This window comes from Macrosteles quadrilineatus, unplaced genomic scaffold (genome assembly GCF_028750875.1).
Source record: "Macrosteles quadrilineatus isolate MER2022 unplaced genomic scaffold, UCM_ALF_1.0 Scaffold_2__2_contigs__length_208266976, whole genome shotgun sequence".
Taxonomy (NCBI): Eukaryota; Metazoa; Arthropoda; class Insecta; order Hemiptera; family Cicadellidae; genus Macrosteles; species Macrosteles quadrilineatus.
Window position 1 is genome coordinate 106,137,644 of NW_026542595.1, and position 25,512 is coordinate 106,163,155.

Below are 25,512 nucleotides of genomic sequence, written 5' to 3' on the forward strand. Positions count from 1 at the left end.
GTAGACTGTACCAACCAAGAAATTGTAAAATGTGTTTTGATGACTGTGAAAAGCTTTCCTATACAGCTACAGGTAAAATATTACAAGTACTTTTTTAAAGTATTATATTATATTTGTACAAAATTCTTGTGTCATGAAGACTGCCTTTTGATGCTTAACCTTAACAAATAACAAACAAATAGCAATATCTCTTTAAAAATTTGTTCAATGCTGCTTTTGTAGGTTTTTTTCCAATTATGATTCACATGTTTATGTTAGTCACAATGAAGCTTTTAACATTAAAAGTCTATAACATGGGTTTACATTAAAGTCTCAAAATTGAGGAATAAAATGGATATGTCAAATTGGTTGGCTTGGTACTTTTATCAAATATTACTGTTTAAGAACTTTGAGGAACGTATCTTTAGGAATGTTTATTTTTGCAATTGATTTCATTTTCTTCTTTCCTTCAGCTTGCTTGGTCAGGAGTTTCTTTTTTCTGCTGACGTCTCCTCCATACTGAAAATGATAAGTGGTGTTTGAAAATTGCTAAAAAAAACAAAACCAATAACACACTGTTTAAATATTTAGAATGACTGATGAGGAATTCAAATCCATATAAGTAAATTTTTAGACTGAGACATGTTCTTATGTTTACTACTGCTAAAAGGATTTTAAAGTACAAATGAACTAGTTTCATCCAAAAAGTAAAGAAATGATTATTACCAGTTTTGCAATCACATCTTTTCTGTAAGGGTTGATGGTTTCTCTTGCAACGATCTTTGCCCCCACCGCAGCCTGAATCATGACCTGAAATAACATTTATCAATTCAAAAAACTCTTAACGATACCTTTTTAGTTATAGAAAAATTTACCAGTGGCTTGATTCCAGGAGGCCTAGTTTTATAAATTACACAAATAGGATTTGTCAATCTACAATGCCATAATTTTATGATTCAATGATTAGTTGAGACGATTCTTGAAAAACCGAATAAATAAATAATGTAAACCAAGAACTAATAAAGGACGATTGTCCACTATACATGGTCTGTTTTCAATACGGAGTAAGTAAGGAGGTCTTGAAAAATCAGATTTTTCTGAATTCTTGTGTAGAGAAAAGTAGGGGAAAAGTGTGCATTAACTAACACTTACTGTTCTCTTTGCCCAGGTTAAGCTTTACATCCTCTTATTGTGCACACTGTTCAGCCAGATAGACACAAAATATATCATGGGCGTTTTATTAAGTAAAGGATGTTTTTGCGTATAGCTCCATAGTTCACATGTATTCCGCAACGAGTTGGCTTGCCGCTTATTGTCATTATTGAACAGAATGGCGCGGCGCCACTTGCAGCTTTGTAGCTGACGTAAACGCTCAACTGTGTGTTTAGAATTTATTTTTTATTATTGAATCTCCCATTGCATGCGAGATAAGGTCAATGATACTTTTTTTGACCACAAGAAACTTATCCGATGCCGAAATTCATAGCCAGATGACTGACGTAAGTACCTAATTTAAGTGAGGGTAAAGTAAGGAAATTGGTTAGGGAGTGCCAAACGTAAAAACTTTTTTCCTTTGTGGTCTTCTGTGAGAAGTCTGGGTACCCACCAAAAACACAATTCCTTCCAAATTGGACATTTGCATGGTCATTTTTAACTCCCTAACCCATTTCTGCACTTTACCCTCACTCATTGCATTTGGGCCAGACAATTAAGCACAAATTGTGCCTTAAATTTACTGTGTAGCCTAAGGCAACCTACAGGTAACCCTCGTTAACCAAAGAGGTTCGTTGTGATTTGTTTGGCCTCTAAGGGTGCACACCTAATTAATGGTACTGCGATTGTTTGGCCACAAAAACAAACCACGCACTGATTATAAAAATGATTTTATTGCTAAATCGTAAAAAGCAAAATACTCACTGGAACCATCTGTCGGGGGATGAGTTTCTTGAGTTTCTCGCACATGTTTTTACCAGCAACATGTGCCTTGGACTCGTGTACTATGGAGCATAGAGCGTCCACGATTTCTCCATTCAACATGATTTCCAACTGGAACATATTCAAGGAGTTGTAATTGTAGCAAACTATAAAGGAAACAAAGAATCTCTGTATTTGGTTTTATATGTTCTTTTTGCATGGTTATTGGAAAATTTTAATTCAACCAAACCATGTATTAGTAATTGTAAGGTAATACAAATTTATAACTTGCGAGAAGTCTGAGTTGGTTCTGTTGAATACGCTATAGGGTGGAGTTGTCTAAATGAATACTCGGGCGTGCAACTAATGTTTAGTTTATTTAGCGGATTGAATAAAACTGAACTCACACCCATTGATAGATATAATCTTAACATCCTAACATCACAGTAAAATTCCCCATAGACTAAATAATTCAGATGGCTACTAATGAACCAAGGATCGGGCGATGTAAATCTCTCGAGTCTATAACCACATACCTGCTAATATCAGTACCAGGAGACTGAGAGTCATGTCTAGCGGTGTTGGCTGTAGACGATGTCGGAAGACTCCGACTCTCTGGTTCGCAAGAACCTACCTTATCTAACCTCAAGAGTGGTGGGGCGAGCTTATGACCTCAAATCTAGTTTCCTGAATTATCTCAGGCCTTCTATGGTTCTGGGATAATTTTGCTACTCCGAAAATATAAAATTGTTACTTAAACTTTTGACTGAGCTCCCTGCCCAAAATATAAACTGAACCAAAGTATAAACTAACCATAGGATTACACAACAGTTCTATTAAGAACTGTCCTTATAACCTTGAAGTCTGATCAGTGGGTAAAAGCAATCTAATGCTATTGCCTTGGAATAAAAATCCAATGGGGTATCCTGCTACTTAGATGTTAAGCCTGGTTTACACGGGTCGAGTACGGTGGGCGAGTCAGTGTGCGAGTTGCCACTCGCTCTTTAACTCGCATGGTGTAGACATGCAGGCAAGTCGAGCAACGGGCGAGTTGATAAAAAGAGGTCAGTTGAGAGTGAGTCGAGTGATTTAGTTGAAAACCGAGTTGCTCGGCCCAGTAGCTACCCCCACCACCACGATTTGCCCGCGAAAAACCTGTTTACTGATATCAAGTGAGTCCAGCGACCACAGAATTTATTTTTTGTGGTCGCTGAGTGAGTCGATGGTCGATCACATACAACGATCAGTATTGAGGCTAGTTCAGTGAGTAGTGTAGGCCTATCTCACCCTTAATGCTCAATGGTTTATTTGAACAGTACAAGTGATTTTGTACAAGTACAAGTTGAACACAGTATTGTGTTGCATTGTCTCGTAAATCTACTCTTATAGAATTCAGTTTTCAAAATTGTTGTACAAGATCTACAGTTCTACTGGACCGATTTTACTTATCAATGGGTCGTTAGAAAGCTCACTCCCTAAAAATGTGTTCTATGCAATGAACACATTGAAAACAGTGTTTTCAAATTTTTAATTTCCAAGGAGGCAACTTTTGGCTGCCTTCATATATTATTTTAAAGAAATACAGTATATAGTAGGTAATTTGTAACAAATCTTTTTATCTTTCAGAATGAGAATTTCACCTTTCACTTTATTGGTCTATTTCATCACCGTTATTTTGCAAAAAAAGCTTTTAAACAACCTCTGGATTTAAGTGGTGATTCAGTTTTATATCAGCTATCTTCAGTATTAAGCTCTTGAAGGGCCATTTTTTAACTCAAACAACAATTAACTTATTGAAAGCTACGGTATACACAATACCCTACACCATAGTGAAAATAGGAATGCGTGTAGACAGTCCAGTCAAGTACCGGACGAGTTGAACAAATCAACAACTGGGCCTAGTAACTGGGCCGAATAACTCGTCTGACATACTCGACCCGTGTAAACCAGGCTTTAGTGCCTCCAACTTTCCAATGACCAACCATGTCTGCTGCGGACATGATTAGAGGCGTGCACGTAGAGGGATCAGAGGGATATAACAAAAATTAAGCTTATCACCTTGCCGTTAACGACGTTAACCCATCTTATCTGTCACATCCAACTAATTCGTAAGTTGCTAAATGTTCAAACGTAAAATTTAACAGCAACTTGACGCACAAAACTCACAACTCTGCCCTGATTCCTCTACCACATGGGAATTTAACCTCTATAACCTAACCTCCAAGTAAATAACAACAAACAGCAACAACCAATAACAGCCGTCTGTCATCCATAGAGAAAGAAGAACTAACTCCACGCAGGATTTTTCTTAAGCCACTGCCATCTCGATATCCTTCTCGACCGTTTTAAAAGCACTATAAACAATCTAGCATGGAAAACACTATTTGCCCACTTTGTGATATTATAGTTTCTGACTGTGGGAAAGGGATTTTTTGTGAAGGGGTGTGCGCGACATGGTATCACCCCAATTGCATGGGAATGACCGATGATCATTATATTAATTTGACTAATGACCTAAATGCTATTTGGGAATGTCCCCCCTGCCAATTCTACTACTCCGATTTAACATCAACATCACAAAATTCTGGGGTCAGCGACTTTGAACAAGCACAGACAAATGGCAGAACAACAAAAACAAAAAAACTCCACCCACCTAGTCAAAATTTGACTCCAAAAAATACATGTAGCTCTGATGCTAAGCTCGCCCTACTAATTGACAGGCTCCAAAACCATGAAGTAAACCATAATAGTAGCAATAGCGAAGAGTTAGAAAACAGCGTTATAATGGCAGCTGAAATAGGTTCTTCTCTCCTAGAAAAAGCTTCTCAACTTGAAAAGGATAATTCAATTCTTCAGCAGCATCTGGATAGCTTAACAGCAGTTAACGAAGGGCTTAGGAATGAAGTAAACACACTGCAGGAGAGAGAGGCTCATCTAGTAGAAAAAGTCAACGAATTAAACCATAAGCTAAACGGAGAAGTAGAATTACGAACAAATATGCAAAAAACATTTGAAGAGCACGATGAAAATCAAGAACAGTCCCTTGCGAAGAAACAAGAAAAAATAAACCAACCCGAAACCATAATTAAGTCTAATGACAAGGAAATAAACTACCAGCAGCCCAGTAATGATCACACAACACCAAAGCCCAGTAACAACAATAGGAAGCCATACTTAGAACATACCAACTCACACCTGGAAATTCAAACTTTACTCAATAACTTCAGAGCTATGGAATATCGTCTCTCAAACATGGAAAAAATATCTTATGAAAATAAGACAGATATCAAGATGCTGAAGGAGACCATATCTGTTCCAGGAAATTCACTTGACCATACAACTTCTGGTAGTACTGGAGCCAACAAGCACTTCAGCGGTCACTTGGATGTCTATAGTACTGGGGCTTCAATATTAGGCAAAACTTGTTTGAAGAATTCTACCCAGCATCCAGTGTCTGACAGAACCCCGGAGAAGAATATATTGTCTTCCAATCCACCGATAACAGCAAAACTTCTTCAGCCCAATGAAAATATAGAAGATATCTTGAACAATTTCTTCGGAACTTCAGAGACAACAGGAGGAAGATCTAAGAAGAATGTTTGCGCGCCGGATAGATATGAAAATTCTGAACTTTCATTGCAACTCGACAACCAAGCAACCTCAATCCATGCAACAGGAAACTCTTTTTTAGGGAGTATCCGAAGAAAGAAGGTCAAAAGAAAAGCACTGCAAGGAAGCCGAATATTCATGAACTCATCGCTAAAAAAATACTAATTTATCACCAGAATGTCGACCGACTCGCAAATAAGATTGACCGGCTTGATCACTGTCTAAGTATTCTACAGCCTAACTTACTTGTTATAACTGAACACGGTCTCGATCAATCCAGAATCACCAGCACTCATTTGGTAAACTACAAACTCGCTGCATATTTTTGTAGGGAGCATCATCAAAAAGGTGGCTGTGCTATTTACATACATAAATCCTTTGGCTTTGAGGTTGAAGAAATTGAAACGAGACGTCATTGCCTTGAACTTGTTTGTGAGATGGCCGGCATAAAAGTATCTCTCAAAGGAGGAAGACACTTGTACCTGATCGGCGTCTATAGGCCTCCTGGAGGCACTCTTGACGAAGCATTGGCACGAATATCAACCCTTTTGGAAACACTCCCGAGCAGTGCCCCTATATGCATAGTTGGTGACCTGAACATTGACAGTCTCAAAGCATCAAAGGAGAAGGAAAATCAAGCCCTTAATGATACTCTTGCGTCCTTTGGCATATACAGAGCAAATCTGCCACCAACAAGAATCACTAGTATTTCTGAATCATCGATTGATGTCGTCTTCACTAATCTAGACCCAAAACAGGTCAATATCAAAATAATGCACGAACACATATCAGACCACAGTGGTCAGCTTTGCGCTCTGAACTTACCTGCAAAAACTACAACTCAGCCAATTTCTTCTCGCAGAAAGTTAAGCAACCATAATCTGTCACAGTTAAAGGCACTTCTAGCTGAGGAGTCGTGGGACAACGGCTTTCAATCGGTTGATGTGAATGAATCTCTCTCACACCTCATGAGAACTCTGAGATTGGCTCTAGATGCATCATGTCCGTACAAAACAAAAAGAGGTAAAAATGCTCGCCAAAAAATGTTCCAGTATGATCCAGATGTACATTTACTGAAGGCCAATTTCATCCAAGCCCAGAACAGGTTCCTGATCACCGGAAGAGAATGCGACAAACTTGAAGCCAATCTGAAGAAGAAGTCTTACGATTTAAAACTAAAGTCTTCTAGGAAAGCTGCAAGTGAAAAGGTAATCTCAGAATCGTCAAATAAAAGCAAGGCAATCTGGAATATTATAAACTCAGAAAGAAGAGCATGTGATAAGCCAAGAGATCCTACCTGGAGATTGAATATATCAAATGAACTTGTTGAAGACCCCAACATGATTGCAAACGTGTTCAATGAATATTTCACGTCTATAGCTGAAGAAACACTTAGAGCCAACCCTTCACAGAAAAATGACCAGCAAATCCATCAGCTCCTCCAGCCACCTATGGATCACCTTGGGTTGGTTTTGTTTCATCCAGCAACTAATGACGAGATCCGGGATATAATAAGAACTCTAAGGCCAACCTCATCAACTGGAGTGGACGATATTTCCTCCAGGATGTTGAAGTTTTGTGAAGATGAGCTCTGTTTACCATTGACCGATATTGTCAATAAGTCCTTGTCTCAAGCAACCTTTCCTTGTGCCATGAAAATCGCAAAGGTCTACCCTCTTCATAAAAAAGGGAAAACTGATGAAGTGGGCAACTATAGGCCAATTTCCTTGGTCCCCACGTTTTCAAAGGTGCTGGAGAGAGTTATTCTGGCCCGTCTCCAGAAGTATCTACACCAGAAGAGCCTTCTGCCAAAGGGACAACATGGTTTCATTCCTGGCAGATCCACAATCACCGCTGTAACAGATATAATCGAACACATCCTGGACAACTTGGAATATGGAAATCCTGGATCTCAGCAAGGCGTTCGATTGCCTGGACCATCAACGCATCATAGAGAAACTTCGAACTTTTGGTATAGATGGTTCAGCACTCGCCTGGTTTGGTTCCTACCTCTCCAATAGACAGCAGCTAGTTGAAATTAGGCACACTGCAAATGGAACAACAAGCGTGGTAAAATCTAAGCTGTTAGACGTATCGAGGGGAGTGCCACAAGGTTCGGTTTTGGGCCCAGTCCTGTTCGCACTGTTTTCAGCAGATTTCCCTGATTACATGGATCAGCATAGCCACACCGTCATGTTTGCGGATGACTCGGTACTTTTAACCAGTAACAATGAACTGGAGACCCTTGAGCTAAACAACCTTCTCGCCATCAAAAGAGCCATGGATTACTGTGCCAACAATGACCTGGTTTTCAACAAAAACAAAACACAGCAAGTATTCTTTGGGAAACTTAAGGACGACGTCACTTGCCACCCTAACATACAAGCTACCGAGTCAATAAAACATCTTGGAATAATCCTGGACCAGGAACTGCGCTGGGGTGCCCACATCGACCATCTCTGCCAACGACTCAGCTCCTCCATCTTTGCTCTAAGAAGGATCAATAGTATTGCAACAGCCGATGCAACACGGGCAGCATACCACGCACTCGTTGAATCCCATCTTAGATATGGTATAATTCTATGGGGAAACTGTGCAAAGGAAGTCACTCAGCGAGTTTTTGTTCTACAAAAACTTGCTGTGAGAATTCTCGGGAGCCTCCAGCAGCAAGAGAGTTGCAGGGGCGTCTTCAAGTCTCTCCAAATCCTTCCGCTGGCCGCCATTTACATCTGTGAGGTTGTTGCCTTTTCTACTTCCCTTAACCTCCCGAGGAATTCAAATATCCATCAGCACAATACCCGGAACCAAGCTAATTTCAACCTTCCCGTCCACCAAACCTCCAGATTCTCTAAGAAGCCATCCTATGCTGGGTCCAGACTTTTTAACCTGCTCCCAATGGATATCAAAGCCGGCAACCCAGGGACAATGAAGAGAAGACTTCGGAAATGGATGCTCGAAGAGCCTGTTTACAGCATCGAGGAGTTTGAAGCCCGATGTAGAAGAATGCCACTTTAAAAAAAAAGAAGCCAAAGACATAAAAAAAAACAAAAAAAAACATGTATTTAATTTTTACTTTTGTGACACTATTTCTAAGCTCGATGCTTATATAATAAAGTTCTCTCTCTCTCTCTCTCTCTCTCTCTCTCTCTCTCTCTCTCTCTCTCTCTCTCTCTCTCTCTCTTCAATGAGAAGGTAATAGCTTCCCATGACTCCCAAATTACTTTGAAGGGCTTAAACCACATTCCATTAGTAGCATCTTTCTCTTCAGAAAAAAATGTGCTCTACCGAAAATAAATAAAACTATTAACCAATAACTTTTTATACAAGTCACCTTAACAAGATTGGAGATCTGATAGCCTGCGTCTTCGTAATCAAAGCTTGCGAATCCCGAGCTGAGAGACTTAACTCTGTCGTGGAAGTCTACGATGATCTCATTGAGAGGTAGACGAACGCCGAGACTGACTCTTGTGTTGTCCAGGTTGCTCGTACTCTCCAGTGATCCTCGACGCTCAGTACACAGCGTTATCAGGCTGTTCATATATGTGTCTGGAACAGAACGGAAGAACGTTTTACATTCTAGGTTCAGTAGACCTTTTTAATCCAGTCAGCTAGGGATCATACCCTTGGGCAGGCTAAAAATGTTAGATTGATCACTACTTTTCTGTAACCACTTATAAAATAGCTGAGTGAATATTATTAGTCTAAGGAATGTTCAATCCTAAGCAGATTCTGAAGTTTTTTAATTGTTCGAAACTGGACAAATTTTCCACAATCGTTAGCTGCTAAAGAAAAAGCTGATCTTAGTTACTAAGCTGTCATCTCATTTTATTCAACACTCTTCTTTTGCCTTTTGTACATTTTATTTTAATACAAAATTTTGGTTGTAATTTTTTTAAGATTGAAAACTCTTAACCTATCAGCAACCTGCTGAAAGTCAGCAACCTATCTATAATATGTACAAGAAGTTGTCGTCTGGTTCTGATGCTTAAAGAAGATTAATAGAAATTATTAGTGCAGGTACTAAAATAAGCTTAGAATGCCACTTCACCAATAGAATTGCGGGACACAGAGGAAACTTCTATTCCATCTTAGAGAAAATACTGGTCCATCGAAAAGGGAGATTAGATGCCTAGCAAAATCACCAGAGATAATAACAGTGAGCCCACAAAAAGCTGAAACCCCTGGCTCTTATATGACTGAACATTTAGCAATTAAACCTCTATGCAGCTTCTAGCCACGAGTCAGGAATCATAATCCAGCCCTACAGTCTGTATGATGGATCCTGTCTCCTGAAACTCATTAGCCCTGGGGACTGGCCAATGGTTTAAGGTCTGGGCCAGTCTTATAGTCTATATGATGGTACCTGTCTCTTGAAAATCGGTACACCTGGGAACTGGCCAATGGTTCAAGGCCTGGGCCAGTCCCAGGTAGACAGGTTCCATAATACAGACTATAGTATCACAACAGAATTTCAACCAACTCACATGGTGTGATGATGCTCCCCTTGACCACTGGTTCGTGTATCTCCGTGATGATGTCAATGTCCGGCAGCTTTGACGGGTCAGAGATAAGGAGTTCATCTGTCTTGAACCTGGCAATGTTCTTCTTACCTTTGATCTTCACTGAAAAAACAAATCAAAAACTGTTGAAATCGTTGGACAGTTTAATCATTGATTGGAAAGGTTAATTGAGTTTTAGCTTCTAATAAAGTAGAATAGTTAGAAATCATTAATGAAGAAGGAATCGTTGGTTAACTAACTTAATTTTTCTACTACTCTCTTCTACAGAAGTTTCCTTGTAGAGACGAAATACCAAACTAATTTGACTGTGAACTTTTTATGTTCCTTTAAGTGGCTGGAACTCTTTTTTGCGTAAATTTGTTTATCCTTCTTTCTTTATGTATTTTTTAGCCAAGGATTTCCATTTAAAAACTAGAAGAGTGCTAATAATTGCATTAATTAATTCCAGTGTTAAAAATGATCTTCTTAAAACTAGTGTCAGTTGTTATGAAAAACTACGGAATCTCAATTATTTGAAAAATAAATTTAGTAAACAATTCAAATATATTCTAAAAGTTACCAGTGACCTTTATGCGCTTCCAAAATGAAAGTTTTGTTAGATAATCAAGGATTAGGTATCTGCTGGACCCTTGCTACTCGGCGAAGAAGTTTCATGCCTTTGAGAAAGACTTTCAATAATACCTATCACTTTTCTTTTAGCATGATCTTGTATTTGTGTGTGCTTATGGCTTGATAAATTATACAATTGAAACCAAACTGTAAGAATTCAAAGCAAATTCTTACCTTTATAAGGAACGCTAGGGGCAGTCATCAAAGCGTCAGCTCCATATTCCTGCTCCAGTCTCTGGTTGAAGACTTCCAGATGTAACAGTCCCAGGAAGCCTACCCTCCAACCTTGGCCTAAAGCTGGACTAGACAAAGAAAAAATTACCAAAATAGTTTCTTTTAGGACACAAATGGTACAAAACTGGATTATAAATTTAATTTTACTTTTAATCATTTTATTTCACTCATCTTCGCCTATTAATATACACTCTAATCAAATACGTTGGAAAAACCATCAACTTAATTAGGTTTATATCGGAAAAAGATAGAGTCCGACAGCTTATCTCAAATTTCTTGTAAAAGCTTGTAAACCAAATGTATTGTTGTAGGTTTGATGAGAAAATTTATTTGAGATTTTTGTAGAATTAAAACTACGGCTGCCTTTAATCATTGGGTTTTATACATAATCTTGGCTACAAAATCAGCTGGTCGTAGTCAGTAACAAAGCTATAAAATACATTTCTTTCCAGTCTAAATACATCCATTGGTGGGCCAAATTAGCAGGTCACGGCTTTATCACAACGCCAAAAACAAACGGTGATTGGCTGGATTTCACCGGTGGGGCACACGGGAGGGACGATGGCTAACATAGTGTCAGCGTTCGCCGCTAGAACCGCTAAGTTGAAAAATTTAAATTAAGTTAATTTTATAATTTTTAGTTATATAATTAACTTTTTAATTATAAAATTAAACTGTCATAACCTAACCTAACCAACCAAACTTGCTGATAATATAAAAAAGATATAAGATAATAATCAAATAAAGCAAAATCCTTGACAAAAAGTTAGTGTCCTCGACGGGTTTCGAACTCGAGACCTGATCACCAGTCCGAAACGCTACCAACTATGCCACGACCGCTGCTGGAAACACATCGTCTCGTTACGGTAATCCTGCTGCCTCAAGAGAAGACATTAGCCACTATAGATATGACGTCACCACACCTTTAGCCATCGTCCCTCCCGTATGCCCATCCGGGATTTACACAGTACACCAGGTTAAACGTCTGGTGCTCTAACTAATAGGGAAGTTTTTTTGAATTGGTAGCCTCAGGATTATCAAGATACAATTAAAGTGGTTTAAATACCTGTAATGTTGATAACCCAATTGGTTGTGAAACAACTACTTTTGGCTCACAATGGAGCCTTCTTCAGGTTTTCCCAAGAACATTGTCACTTCTTCCGAAGGTCGTCAATTGCCTTTAAATAATTGTCACCAACTTGAACTTTTGACTTTTTTGGTGCTTAACAAAATAATTCAAATTGTGGAAATGTTGAGTCATAACTCCAAAGTTAACTTCACATAACAAACACATATTCAACAATTAATTCTGCTGACCTTGACTCGATGGCGACAGTGACGGAGGGGTCATTGAGTGCAAGTTTCTCGAGTGCGCCACGCAGTGCGTTGTGTTGAGACTGATCCATGGGGTACACGCCTGCGTAAACCATGGGTCGTGCAGGTTTGAACCCTGGCAAGGGTGTTACAGGCACACTGCGTAGATGGAAAGTGTCTCCGATCATAGCCTCGGAGACAGACTTCATGTTGCAGACTAGATAGCCTACCTGGCCCTTCAGTCTGGAATGATAAAGCCAAAGCTATTTCAAATGCTATTACACAAAAGGAAAATTTTTGTCCATTATTGAATCAGGATCTAACTAGTAGCTTGTCTTCAAATATTTTTATTATTTTCTCCACAGGTATATTCCACCCTACTCACAGTTGTTTGGTAGGCTGCTCCTGAGGCCGCAAGATCCCCATTGACTTGACAGTGTAAGTCATGTTGCTATGAGCTGACATAACTTCATCTCCCAGAGTCATCGAGCCATCCCTGATGTACACCAGAGCTATGGGGCCGCGGTACTTGTCAAACCAGCTGTCAAAGATGAGAGCTCTGAGCGGGGCTGAGGAATCTCCAGGCGGGGCTGGCACTCGCTCTATCACAGCCTTCAACACTTCCTCCACTCCGGTACCTTCCTTGGCGGAGATCTGTATAAACAAAATCTTGTCAAACCAGCTGTCAAAGATGAGAGCTCTGAGCGGAGCTGAGGAATCTCCAGGCGGGGCTGGCACTCGCTCTATTACAGCCTTCAACACTTCCTCCACTCCGGTACCTTCCTTGGCAGAGATCTGTAGAAACTAAATCTTGTCAAACCATACCAAGCCATAACCAGAACCATACCAGCCATAAGGCTCTTTTTATGTAGCAACTGGAACTTAAACAGCAATGTTTAAAGAGATAGCTGGTTCTATAATTCCAAAATTATTAAAAATCTTTGTTTTGCTTACTGTGAAAATGCTTATACTTATAAATTCTACATAGCATAATAATCTTAAAGCCATTCAAAAAATTTCAGCCAACCTTAAGAATTTCTGATGGATCAAAACTGAAAAGCTTAGCGAGTTGATCAGCGGCCACTTGCACATCGATATTCTTGACGTCGATCTTGTTGAGGACTGGGATGATAGTCAACTCCCCGTAGAACGCGAGGTGGAAGTTAGCTACAGTTTGTGCCTCAACTCCTTGAGTAGCATCTACGAGAAGCACAACTCCTTGGCACGCAGCAAGAGATCTAACAAATCAAATAATTTCATGATCATTAATCAATACTTCTGAGAAACACCACTTAAGTGTGTATTTTAAGCTTAATATGAATGCAAAATTAGATTGGAATTAAGTGAGATCTGTCTATCTTAACTGACTAAAATCAGGTGCTCTAAGTCACGGCCATTTGTTTTCATCCATTGATCAAGTACAGCTGAACATACCTTAAAATTGTCTTCAGTTAACCTGGGTTTACACAATGCCAAGTAAAGGTGAATAATTTATAAATAAAAAACTGTTTTAAAACAAAACTTTTTTAAATGCGCTAAAAATTAGAAAATAATTTATAAATATGTGGAGAGTATAAATACTTGTAAGATTTAAAACGAAAAACGTGGGGTGCATGCAATAGATAATTTACAATTACCTATTACCAATTACCTATTGAACTAATGTATAATTATCAATAGCATGCACCCCACGTTTTTTGTTTTAAATCTCACAAGTATTTATACTCTCCACATATTTATAAATTATTTTCTAATTTTTAGCGCATTTAAAAAAGTTTTGTTTTAAAAAGTTTTTTATTTATAAATTATTTTCTACTTTTTAGTTTTTAATGTGTGTGGATGTTAAATCTATTTCATGCATCTATATCAGATTAGGACAGAGGCATGTGGGAAATCTAAGGTTTATTTGAGTTCCTTTTCATATAATTATGTATTAGATTGGATGTACGGCCTACCTACTAACTATAAATATAACGGGAGTGTTGCACGACGTCCAAGTGCCACGACGTCCAATAATATTTTTCCAGTGCCACGACGTCCAAAACGTAATTTTTGAGTTGTAGCACGACGTCCAAGTGCCACGACGTCCAAAAGTACAGTAACTGCCAAAAATATAGTCTTTCTACAAGCTTTGGACGTCGTGGCACTTGGACGTCGTGAAACAGCGCACTGTAGAATTGTAAAGAAGTATCATTTGCACCACGTCCAAAGCCTCTGCCAGTTGCACGACGTCCAAGTGCCACGACGTCCAATCAATATTTGACTGTTGCACGACGTCCAAGTGCCACGACGTCCAAAGTGCCTGCACACTGTGAACACTGTTTGCCGACCTCACTGCATACAGTTCGCATTGCAATTATTGAAGGCAACTAGTCCTAGTCAACTGTTTGAAAGTTGTCAACCGCTTCGTCTTCGATTAATGTTTAAATTATTCAATATTCAATGGTTCTAATTGAACTAATTACTGCATTAGCTTAAATTTTTTATATGTAAAATAAATACTATGTCACCGCAAAATGTAATGATGCACTATTTCTGTTGTTATGATTGCATAATTGATTTCTACAAAATAGAGAGCTATGTCATAGAAACGAAATAAATAAATGACTACACTATTCACTATATTGTATGATTAATACAATAAATTAATCACTAGCAAATATGGTAATTAAAATATGGTATATTAAAGTAAATATGGTTGGTTTAATGTGAGTAGTGGTAGAATAATTTTAAGTACTGCAGTAGAATAGAATCGTCATACTATATCAATTGGTAACAAATTTACTCGTAAGATAAAATGTATGCACAGTTTTATAACAGCTGTAAGACTTCCCATTTAAGTACCGGTATTATTGAAATTGTATAACTTCCATTGAACAGAAATGAGATTAGTAGATATATGAACACACAAATATATGAATTTTCATACACTTATAATATGACGAATTCAAAAAAGTTTTATCCGCCAAATGTGCTAAATATTATGTAAACAATCAACTTTTTAAGCTATAATGATGTTACTACAATGGTTAAAAATGTTTCCTGTGAAACAGTGGGAATAATTCGTTTTAAAAGAAATCATTCATCATGGATATAAGAAATAATTAAGAATCTATAATCATTGCCCTATCAACCTAGGCCCTTTTCCTGAGTGTTATGAGGTTTATGTTTTGATTTATTTTTGTGTAACGTAATATAATCCCCCTGCCACAGCAAATCTGTAGACTGAATTTCCATTTGCCTGGTTATATAATTTCACTAAAATATTTAAGAAAATTACCCTATTTTCCATATTTATTTATATTTTCCTATTTTTCCTATTTGTCGGTTTGGAACTATTGTGATAGCTTTTTGTTTACAGTGCAAACCATGGATGTATGGATGTATGGATGGATGGATGGATGTTTGTGACAAGCAAACGCGAAAAATACTTGAAATTTGATATGATGATAGATGACATCCCCGATTAACATATTCTTACCTCAAAAATTCTTTCAGTCTCCACCCCGGTGGCTCTGGCTCTGGACTTTCTCTAGTTAACCTTATGAGAATTCATTTTTAAAGAAATTAAAGAATTTTGTCAGCCGTTTCAACTGTACAAGTTGGTTCTATGATATTAAACAGCATTAAAAAGTTATAAGGCTCGCCAAACAGGGTGCAGCACTATTATGTTGTTTGTTTGCATTAATGACCACAGCTAATTTGAACCAACTAGCAAAAAAAGTTGTGGTACACAATGAGAACTTTACTTTTTTCCATGGTCTAGGTGCAGTGGTAGAACATCAGGATTCAGGACTACGGTAGATGTGTGCTACACAATAGGATACCGTATAATTAACAGACCAGTTTTTTTTTTAAACCGTGTCCTCTCCCATAACTGCGATAGCCTAAGCATTTATACATATATGACAACCCCGTACGAAGGACGGGTATACTCTACTAGTAACACAATAATACAAATACAGTATACTAATACAATAATACTGTAGGTTTCCGTAGTCTGTGGCCATAGGTTCGTCTGAACTGTCAATCAATTCTGAGAAATTCACAGTTGTAAATTCTTACTAGTCTTTTTCTAAGTTCACGTCGCACTCGCAAAGTTCGCATGTTTTATCTAGGAAAGCAGGTATGCCCTAAGTCGTAGCATTTGTAGGTTAAGTATAATAATAACAAACATGCTTATCGTAGGTTTGTAGGCATACTTGTCCAAGAATATGCCGTGGTAGGTTTTGTTTATCAATTTTATGTTTTAATTCTTGTCTAATGACGATATTGATTTGTATTAGTGTGAAAATATTAATGTATTTGTAAAGGGCATGAGCGGCCCTCTAGTCTATGTATATTACATGAAGCACAACATGAAAATGAATAAATTAAAGGAAGGTAAAAAACGGATCAGTTGCTGAAGGTCTAATCAGACCTTCGACACACATTTTGCAGTTTGTACTTGATGCTAAGGATCCCATGAATCCTGTACAAAATTAAAAGAATGTTTTATTCAAACTACAAGTTTATTACTTTTCCGAGAACCGGCCTTTATCAGAACTTCCGCTCCCACGCTAGTTGGCAACATCAACTGTGCTATATATGAAAACAATAAATCTTGAGTAAATATACTGTAATGTTGAATTTTGAGGTTGTGGTGTTCCTTCGTAAACACATTCAATTATAATCTAGGAATATGTAAATTTATTGTTATACGTAAACTTTATTGATATTCGAATCGCTACAGTACTATTAAACCTATAACATTTTCAATTCATGTGCGTTGTATTTTAGAGTTGGGGACTTATTTATATGATACTAGCTGTGTGCCCGTTCTACGCACGGGAGTCAGTTGAAACCTTCTTATATTAAGAAAAGCAGTTGGTTTGCATATTTTCAGATATGCTGGCAAAACTATTATATATACGCCTTCGCAAATACAGTATCTGACAGTTTCAAGCCAAAACAAATGCTTCACAATTAAATGTCACCCGGATCGTGTTGGTCCATATGTTAAATAAATGATTAAATCCAATGATTAAACTAAAAAAAGCTTTATAGGCCTAGATCTATGAGGCATAGCCCTAAGGCCTATAGTTGAAAGTTACTTCCCACAATGGTAAAAGGTATTTAAAGTACTACCTCAACCTCACCATTTAACACTTTATTCGGGTTGACATTTTCACTATCCAGGTGCTCTTGTCCTTTTCGTGACACTGAGAAATAACATAATGCGTTACCAACAGACATACACACAAAAATACAGAACTTAATTAGGGAATTTGCTACGTTTTAAGCATGACAAAGTACATATAAAATTAGAATTTGAAATCTTTGTCAATGTCATCAAATTTTATCATAACAATTAATATTTGCTTGGATCGAAGATAACCCGAAATGCTGTCGAAATGATGGCTTACTTTATAAAATGAAGTACCCGTACTATAGACAATTTAGATTGGTAATTTAACCTATAATAAAAAATACCAAAATAGGCCACGAACTATTGATACATAAACAACGTAAATCGTAAACAACAGATTATGATGGAAACATGATGGTTTGCTAAACAAATGTTTTACTTAAATGAGTTATCATTTTCTTAGCATAAACTAACATTTTGGAATCCAGACAGAAAAAGCAAAACTTATACAGTTAAGAAATCAATTAAATTGAATAAGGCTGTAATACCACTGTATAAATAAAGTGCAACACCAACGATAACTAATTTGTAAATTACAGTGATGTGTTGGTACGTAAAAATGACTCTTGCTGCTACCAACGGTTCTAAGGAAAAAAACCAGTACCAAAAACCAACGTTTACAGTTAAGAATTACGTCCGACAAATTAAATGCGTTAATCAAGTCCCAAGGTTGTTGATTTCTTGGTTTTGGATTTTCTCGTGAAAAGTTTTTGGCAATCAAAATAATTTCCCATTAATTAAGCTAAATTAAGCTTAATTGCTTTATTCGTAAACAACTTTTAATGTAAACTTATTGGTGTCAGTTTGAAAAAAAAAACAACCTTATAAAAACAACTGTTTGTTATTTAATAGATTACGCAGGCCTATTCTCTAAACAATGATTGGTATATCTTTAAACATTAGAATGAAATGTGACAAAAATTACGCAATGCTGGGTTTTTGGACGTTTGTAATTTTATTTCTTAAGGGGAGGCCGTGTATTCTAGGGAAAAGTTCCGGTATCAAGGATCGTCGTCGAAAAGGTTGTTATGAATAATTGGGTAGGCGTAAGTACCCAAGAGATGGGCTATGGGCCTATTGGCTGTATGGTCCAGCGATTGCATCATACGGTGAACAGTAAGTGAGTAGGAACAGAAAGTGACACATTGGAAAAGCGAGTTTAGCATCATCCAAAAACCGTAAACCTCTGTTACAATCATCCACTGCAGTTGGGATTTTTTACTTTACACTTTACACAACCACCATTGAAGCGCCGTCAATGAGTTAGTAAGATTGGTAAGATTGGCGACGATCATTAATACATTCAAGTTTCCCAGCCCTATACAACACTGATTCAAGCTTATCAAAACTCAAGAACAATTTTATACACAAAGAATCTCTGGTTCCTCTGGATGATGTTATTAAATTTTATTTATGGTTACACTATATTATTCCACTTGCGATTAATTAAATCCGTTATGTTAGACAACGATTTTAATCTCACTTGGATGGGCTTTGCCTTCAAAAAGTGATCGGAAATGGTTGTGGTATTTGTAAACATATCAGTGACAGCGAGAAAAAATAATCTTGATCCGAACAGCTGTTCGTTATTTATTTCATAGATCATTATGTGATAAAAATTGGACGAAAACTTGACAAAAATCGCACAAAACTGCATTTGTGAACGTTCGTAATCTTATTTACTAAGTAGTGAGGCCATATTTTAATGGCTAAAGACACTCTCGCCAATCCAGTGAATACATTAAAATGACTTGGATCTTGATAGGTACTCTCGTTTTCCTGGAGAAGATTGCGTAAAATGCCATCTTGAGTGTTACAGAAAGACAGAAAGATAGACAGACAGACAGACAGAAATTTAGATGAGACTTGTTTCGGCTTCTTTAATGTATAAAACGTAAAAATAACCTACAAATGAATGATTCTGAGCAATGTACAGACAAAACTCTAATTTTATTTATATAGATTCTCATTGGTTGCAATTTAATAAGTGGTGTATCAAAACACAAACACAACATTTATTGAAATGAAATTAAATCATTGTTAAGTGAATACTATTAATAAACATATTTGCGACATAAAGACATTTAATTGAAACCTAAAAAACAGTTCGAAAAAGGCATTCTATTCTTTATACTAATAAAAATTAAAATGAGGGTATAAAAAATAGTTTTCAAAGATCATGTTGATCAATGTACATTCATCTAGTCTTGAAAAAATAAGTATTTAAAAGCTTACTCCAAACATAATGAAGTTGATCGGTTGTTAACAAAATGTCAGCATTTTTCAAACAATGTAGGCCTGAACCTTATAGTTTTCCAACTGTTGCCTTGTTTATTTTTTCTTTTTATGTTTTTTTTTTACTTTATGATGTTTCAATTAATGGTTCAAATATTCATAGTATATATATATATTTCTGAACAAGAACATATAACCATGTATATATAACTAATAAACGTTCCATAAGCATTTTACACGAGAGAACACTATTCGGCAAGTCATCATGGAGGAGCTTGGACGTCGTGCAACAGCGCTGAGCTATATTGGACGTCCTGCAACAGTCAAATGTTTATTGGACGTCGTGGCACTTGGACGTCGTGCAACTGGCAGCGACTTTGGACGTCGTGCAACACTCCCGCAAATGTTAATTTTTTACAATTCTATAGTGCGCTGTTTCACGACGTCCAAGTGCCACGACGTCCAAAGCTTGTAGAAAGACTATATTTTTGGCAGTTACTGTACTTTTGGACGTCATGGCACTTGGACGTCGTGCAGGCATGTGGGAAATCTAAGGTTTATTTGAGTTCCTTTTCATATAATTATGTATTAGATTGGATGTACGGCCTACCTACTAACTATAAATATATCAATCTATTTAATTATTGTTTGAATATTAAATAAATAAAAAATGGCATTATTAACATGCACCTTTATATATGCAATCCAGATTGTTTATCTTTATTTTGAAATATTTGTTTGTATAAAGAATCTTTTGGGAGCAGAACCTGTACCTCTTAACCTCTGCTTTTTGAACTGTCAAATTTAAGTATTTACAGCTGACTTTAATTAATTGATATATTTACATTCTTTCAAAATGTAAACATGAAAAATTTGGAAGCCAGTGGGGCGTAGCCCAAGGAAAATATGAAAATTAAATGCTATAATATTGCATTGTCATCCACTTGTGAGCTATGTTTCAAATTTCAACTCTCTAGCTCATCGGGAACTTCGTTTAAAATTGATATCAAAATTTGTAGGAAAGTGAGCTAATAAAAACAAGCCCATGAGGCGTAGCCCAAGGGAAATATGAAAATTAAATGATATAATATTGCATTGTTATCCATTTGTGAGCTATGTTTCAAGTTTCAAGTCTCTAGCTCATCGGGAAGTATAAAAATTTTCAAGAAAGCGAGTTAATAAAAACAAGCCTGTGGGGCGTAGCCCAAGGGAAATATAAAAATTAAATTATATAATATTGCATTGTCTTCCATTTGTGAGCTATGTTTCAAGTTTCAAGTCTCTAGCTCATCGGGAAGTTAGTATAAAATTGATTGCAAAATTTGTACCGGACAAGAAAGCGAGCTAATAAAAACGTTTTAAAATATAGTGGAGCAGCGAGGCTAGATTGAAGCGGAGAGCCTAGCTGGGAATTGTTTTACCCCCGATGGTAGCGGAGCTGCACATGCACACAGTGGAGCGGCAACGGTATAGAGTCAGAGGTTGAATTTTACAATACTTTTTAATATACTTTCAACCTGATTAATCTAGAGCGTAAAATGAAAATGTACTGATTTTGTAAGGAAGTGAATGAATGGTGAAAATATTAAAACACAGCAAAGTGGCCATTCATTAAAAAAACTGCCTACATATTTAAAATAATAATTGCCACGATATATTTATAGAAATTTCTAATCATTGTATAAAAAAAAACTGTTTACAGCATAGATTATATAATAAATATGTTACTTACTGGGAAAATTGTACCTTTTTGACAAATTACACGATATCAATAATTAATACATTTTAATAAAATTATTCCTTTTCCCAAACAGGACAGTGTTCACAAACTGACTTCATTTTTTAGTCCATTTGACCACTGAGGCTCGACCCTTGACTAAACCCTCGAGGTAAATAAATTGGGGTAGAATTTCAGAGCGGAGAGGCTAGCGTGTTGACGAGGGTACCCGCTACGCTCCCCGCTTCACTATGTTTTGGCGCACCTACGTACATCTATGATCTTAAACCCGGTTAGCTGCGCTCTCCGCTACACTCTAGCCTCGACGTTCCACTGTGTTTTCACCCTAAGTGAGACAATTATTAGAAGACAAATGACTGGCATAAAATTATTGGCCTTGTTTAAACACTTTAGGCCAATTGTCTTACCAACTGCTCTCACAATTTCCCTAAAAATCTGTTTTCTAGTAGTCTAAGGACAACTGGCCTCCGACAATCCCGCAATCATGTGGTGACAATTCCAATCGGCAAAGACAACTGTCTCACCAACTGGTATCATGTAAACTTGGCTTTAATATACAAGGATGATAAATCTATAAATCATTGTTTACACGAAGCCAGTTGGAGGACAAGTCACCTACCGCAGCTAACTTAAAAAAACACAAGAGGCAAGTAACCTGTCCTGTGACCTGCCTCATGTAAACGCGGCTTAAGGGAATATTTTCAATATATGCTACTGTATTGCTTAAAATTGTAAATGAAGATTAAACTTTGTCAATCTTGGAAACACTTCTTCTATTGAGCTATTTCTACTTCATGATTAATATACACTACTGTACTTTATTTATAGAGCTTTGTGGATATTTAAAAACTTTTAGCAACAATAACTTCAGTAGAATATAAAAAGTTAATTTGGATGAGCTATAAAATTAAGTACCTATATTGTCAAGACTTGGCAACATTAGTGTCCAAGGGCAAAAATACTTATGATTTAGTCTTTACACAAAGAAACAATAATATTTTTAATCTAGTTCTACCTGGCAACCTCATTGGAGAAGTCAACATGTCCAGGTGTGTCAATGAGGTTCAACAAATACTCTTCTCCTTGGTGATTGTAGAACAATGAGGCAGTCTGAGCCTTCACTGTAATGCCTCGCTCTCTCTCTACCTGCAATCTGAGAACATCGCAATAGGAGAGAACGGTAGAAACTCACGGTATTTATCAATAAATAATAATGAAATTGAGAGAAAAAGGCATCAGAGTAGCAATCCAGCTACCAAGGAATAACATAGACCTTTTAGAGCATAGGCCCTGAAGCCGACTTTTAGTTTCACATAGGTATATTTGATATTTCGGTTGTTGAATTTAACAACGTTAGAATGTAACATCAATGACAAGATTTCATTTGAATCAAATTATATATATGACACTGAAATTAAGATACTGGAGAACGGGTAGCTGATTAGGAATCACGGGTACGACGTCAGCAACAACCACGTTGACCTGCCGGTCTAAAGACAACTTTCATCCAATCAAGTCGTGTCCCACCTATCTACAGTATTATCTTTGTTTTTTCACCTAAATGTTCATGTTTTTACGTCCATGTGGGGGTTCTTTTGATGTGTAAGCTTGGACAACCTTAAAATGAAACCAAAAGAAGACATTTAGTATTAGCCGGAAGATGATTCCATAACTTAAATCGAAACTATTTGCCATAACACAACATTCAAGATTACATAAATGCAGGTATTTTCAGTATATTCACCAATTCATAGTATTGAAATGTGATCAAGAGACTAAAATTCAATAAAATGCATAACTTACCTGTCAAGAACCTGCTTATTGCCAGGGTCGCTCTGTAATGTTCCTGTGACTTCCAACAGACGATCGGCCAGAGTGCTCTTGCCATGGTCAATGTGAGCGATGATACTGAAGTTGCGGATGTTCTTGAGAGGGACTTTGGAGGGATCTTTGTTGTCAATGATTGTTCTGCCACCGACTGCTTGGGTGTCACTTCTTGTTGAGGTTAAACTGAGAAAAGAGAATTTAAAATGTTGAATCTTGGTATTTGAAGAACTACCGCATTATTGAACAGGTGAAAATACTAGCTGTCGTTCTGGATGCAATGTAGCAATCCAGCCTCTGAACAAGCTACAAGTAAACTAAAAATGTTTGGATTTTTTTTTATGCTTGCTCCGAAGATAGACTTCTGCAATGTATCTAAAAAATGTGCCAGTATTTAGTTCAACAACGCCAACAATCATCTTCCATAGCCCAAGGTTAAACCATCTACTTTGAAAACGGAAACTTAACTTAGATAAATCTTAGGCTGAATTTCTGTGGAAGATACAAACACCTGTTGACATTTTATATTAGACTATTTTTAGGTAGTTAAAAACATAAGGAAAGATCACAACACAATAAGCTTGATATTTTGTAATCGCCCCTACCTTCTAAAGAAGCCCCTTGTAAGGGCGAAATATCAAGTTTATAACTTTCTTTGTGCTGTATCACATTTCTTGGGCAAGTTAGTTGTGTATATTATTATTCCATCCCTTCTTTCCTTAATAAATTCCTAAGTCAAGTCTTTTCCCTCCAAACACCTATAAAGCTAGTTTTTGCGTGATTTACTTGACATTTTCTTGTCAAGTCTGAAGCATATAATTTGTGATCTTCTAGATAGACCAAAATACAATATTGAATGTTTAATTAGTTTGTGCTAGCTTAACGAAAAAAGATTTCTTGATGTATTGTACTTAAAAAGGATATGTTTCATCTGTACAGGCTATGTACAGATTAAAATTTTGTTAAGTGACAGCAAAGTTAAGTTAGATTTCAATATATTACCATCGAAATGTGTAAAAAGTTGCTGGAAAAGGGTTAGCCAACTGTTAAAAAATTTTTATCAATCATAAAGAAAGATCAATGCTTACCTTGAAAATAAGATAATCACTGTGAAGATAACATTGTTGTTAGAAGCTGCTTTGGTTTTGAAAGCGAAAATCATCAGTTTCATTTAGTTCTGAAAATTATGTATTACAAACGTGAACTTGGAAATCTGTACAAAACTAAGTGTAGTGTAGATGAGAAATCATATCTCTATGTCATTCAACTATTTCATACATTGAAAAAGTCCAGACAATGTGATCAGTGTAATAATACAGTGAATAATTTGTAAATCTAACCCTACTAGGTTCAAGTTTGAAATCTACGACATACAATTTTTCTAATTTCTGTTTTGCTAAATTTTAAATTGATTATTAACTAGGCTACATTATTTATTTTTTATTAATCCAAATTGTAAATTGCTACTTGTTCTTCAAAGATCGAACCCTAATTATTTTCAAAACTCAAAACATTTCCAAATTTGTTAAAGTTAATTTAAATATTTTACTTACACTTTTAAGTTTTATCCATGCTCAAATGTTTCAATAGTGCCCAGCTTTATGGCATAAACTGCAACATGAAACCATCCATATTCACTGTGTAGCTATTGACTGGACGGTAGATGGCCTGATAAGACCTTATCACTTACATCTCACATCAAAAATTTCTGTTCCCTCACTCCCTAGTCCAAGTTATATTTTATTCACATAGACTAATGGTATTGTTTTATATATTTGTAGGATTCTCCGTTCAGAAAGAAGCCAGTTTTATTGGTAGCTGAAGAAAAAACATAGTTTCCTAAGATCAAGTTTTGGGTGATAATTTCCCATTGATCATAAGTTACTTTTCCTGCTCCCAAGTTTTTTATCTGTCCACCACAATTTTTTTAATGTGTTTCTTCAGTTGAGTAGGTTAAAAAAAAGCAACACTCAACCGTTCAAAAACACTTTGATATACTAAATTATTTGTTTTTTAAGCTCTTTAAAAAGGTCTAGAGATAATTTGGAAAATGTTGTGTTTTGAGGGTCAAAAATGAGAAAAACCAATTTTTACCCCATAACCCCCTCCCCCTCCCCAAAACCCATAAAACTCCGTTCCCATGGTCCGATCATGCTGGTTCGCAAACTCATTCAAGTTTATCCCGCCTTACACCTTTATACAAAATTTCATCAAAATCGACACAAGTTACTCAAGTTATCGCGTTCACGGACACACATATAAAAATTTGAACGAATAGCGTTTTTGGCCTCTGGCGACATCAAAATGAAAAAAGTAAGTCGGTCCCGGGCTCTAGTTTTCCCATGAGA

At 36.7% G+C, this 25,512-nt stretch overlaps 1 protein-coding gene across 1 annotated transcript; it reads right to left on the reverse strand.

Annotated features, from left to right (window-relative positions):
• Position 1: 1 nt before the first annotated feature.
• Positions 2–24,812, reverse strand: LOC128987831 (translation factor GUF1, mitochondrial-like). Its single transcript, XM_054408867.1, has 13 exons — positions 24,718–24,812; positions 24,253–24,341; positions 23,144–23,350; positions 22,356–22,493; positions 13,207–13,417; positions 12,565–12,833; positions 12,183–12,422; positions 10,806–10,933; positions 9,987–10,124; positions 8,834–9,048; positions 1,897–2,025; positions 706–789; positions 2–498 (listed from the first exon to the last, which is right to left on the reverse strand). The coding sequence occupies exons 2-13, from the start codon at positions 24,333–24,335 to the stop codon at positions 373–375; spliced, it is 1,968 nt and encodes a 655-aa protein (XP_054264842.1). The 5' UTR covers positions 24,336–24,341; positions 24,718–24,812; the 3' UTR covers positions 2–372.
• Between the last annotated feature and the right edge of the window lie 700 nt (positions 24,813–25,512).

What these genes read in the sequence shown, in the direction of transcription:
- LOC128987831 (XM_054408867.1), bottom strand. Translation starts at nt 24,335, where the DNA reads ATGAAACTGATGATTTTCGCTTTCAAAACCAAAGCAGCTTCTAACAAC. An exon ending in ATCCATCAGAAATTCTTAAG is followed by an intron (nt 12,834 to 13,206) that starts GTTGGCTGAAAT and finishes TTGTTTATACAG; the next exon opens with ATCTCCGCCAAGGAAGGTAC. An exon ending in AAGATGTGATTGCAAAACTG is followed by an intron (nt 499 to 705) that starts GTAATAATCATT and finishes TATCATTTTCAG; the next exon opens with TATGGAGGAGACGTCAGCAG.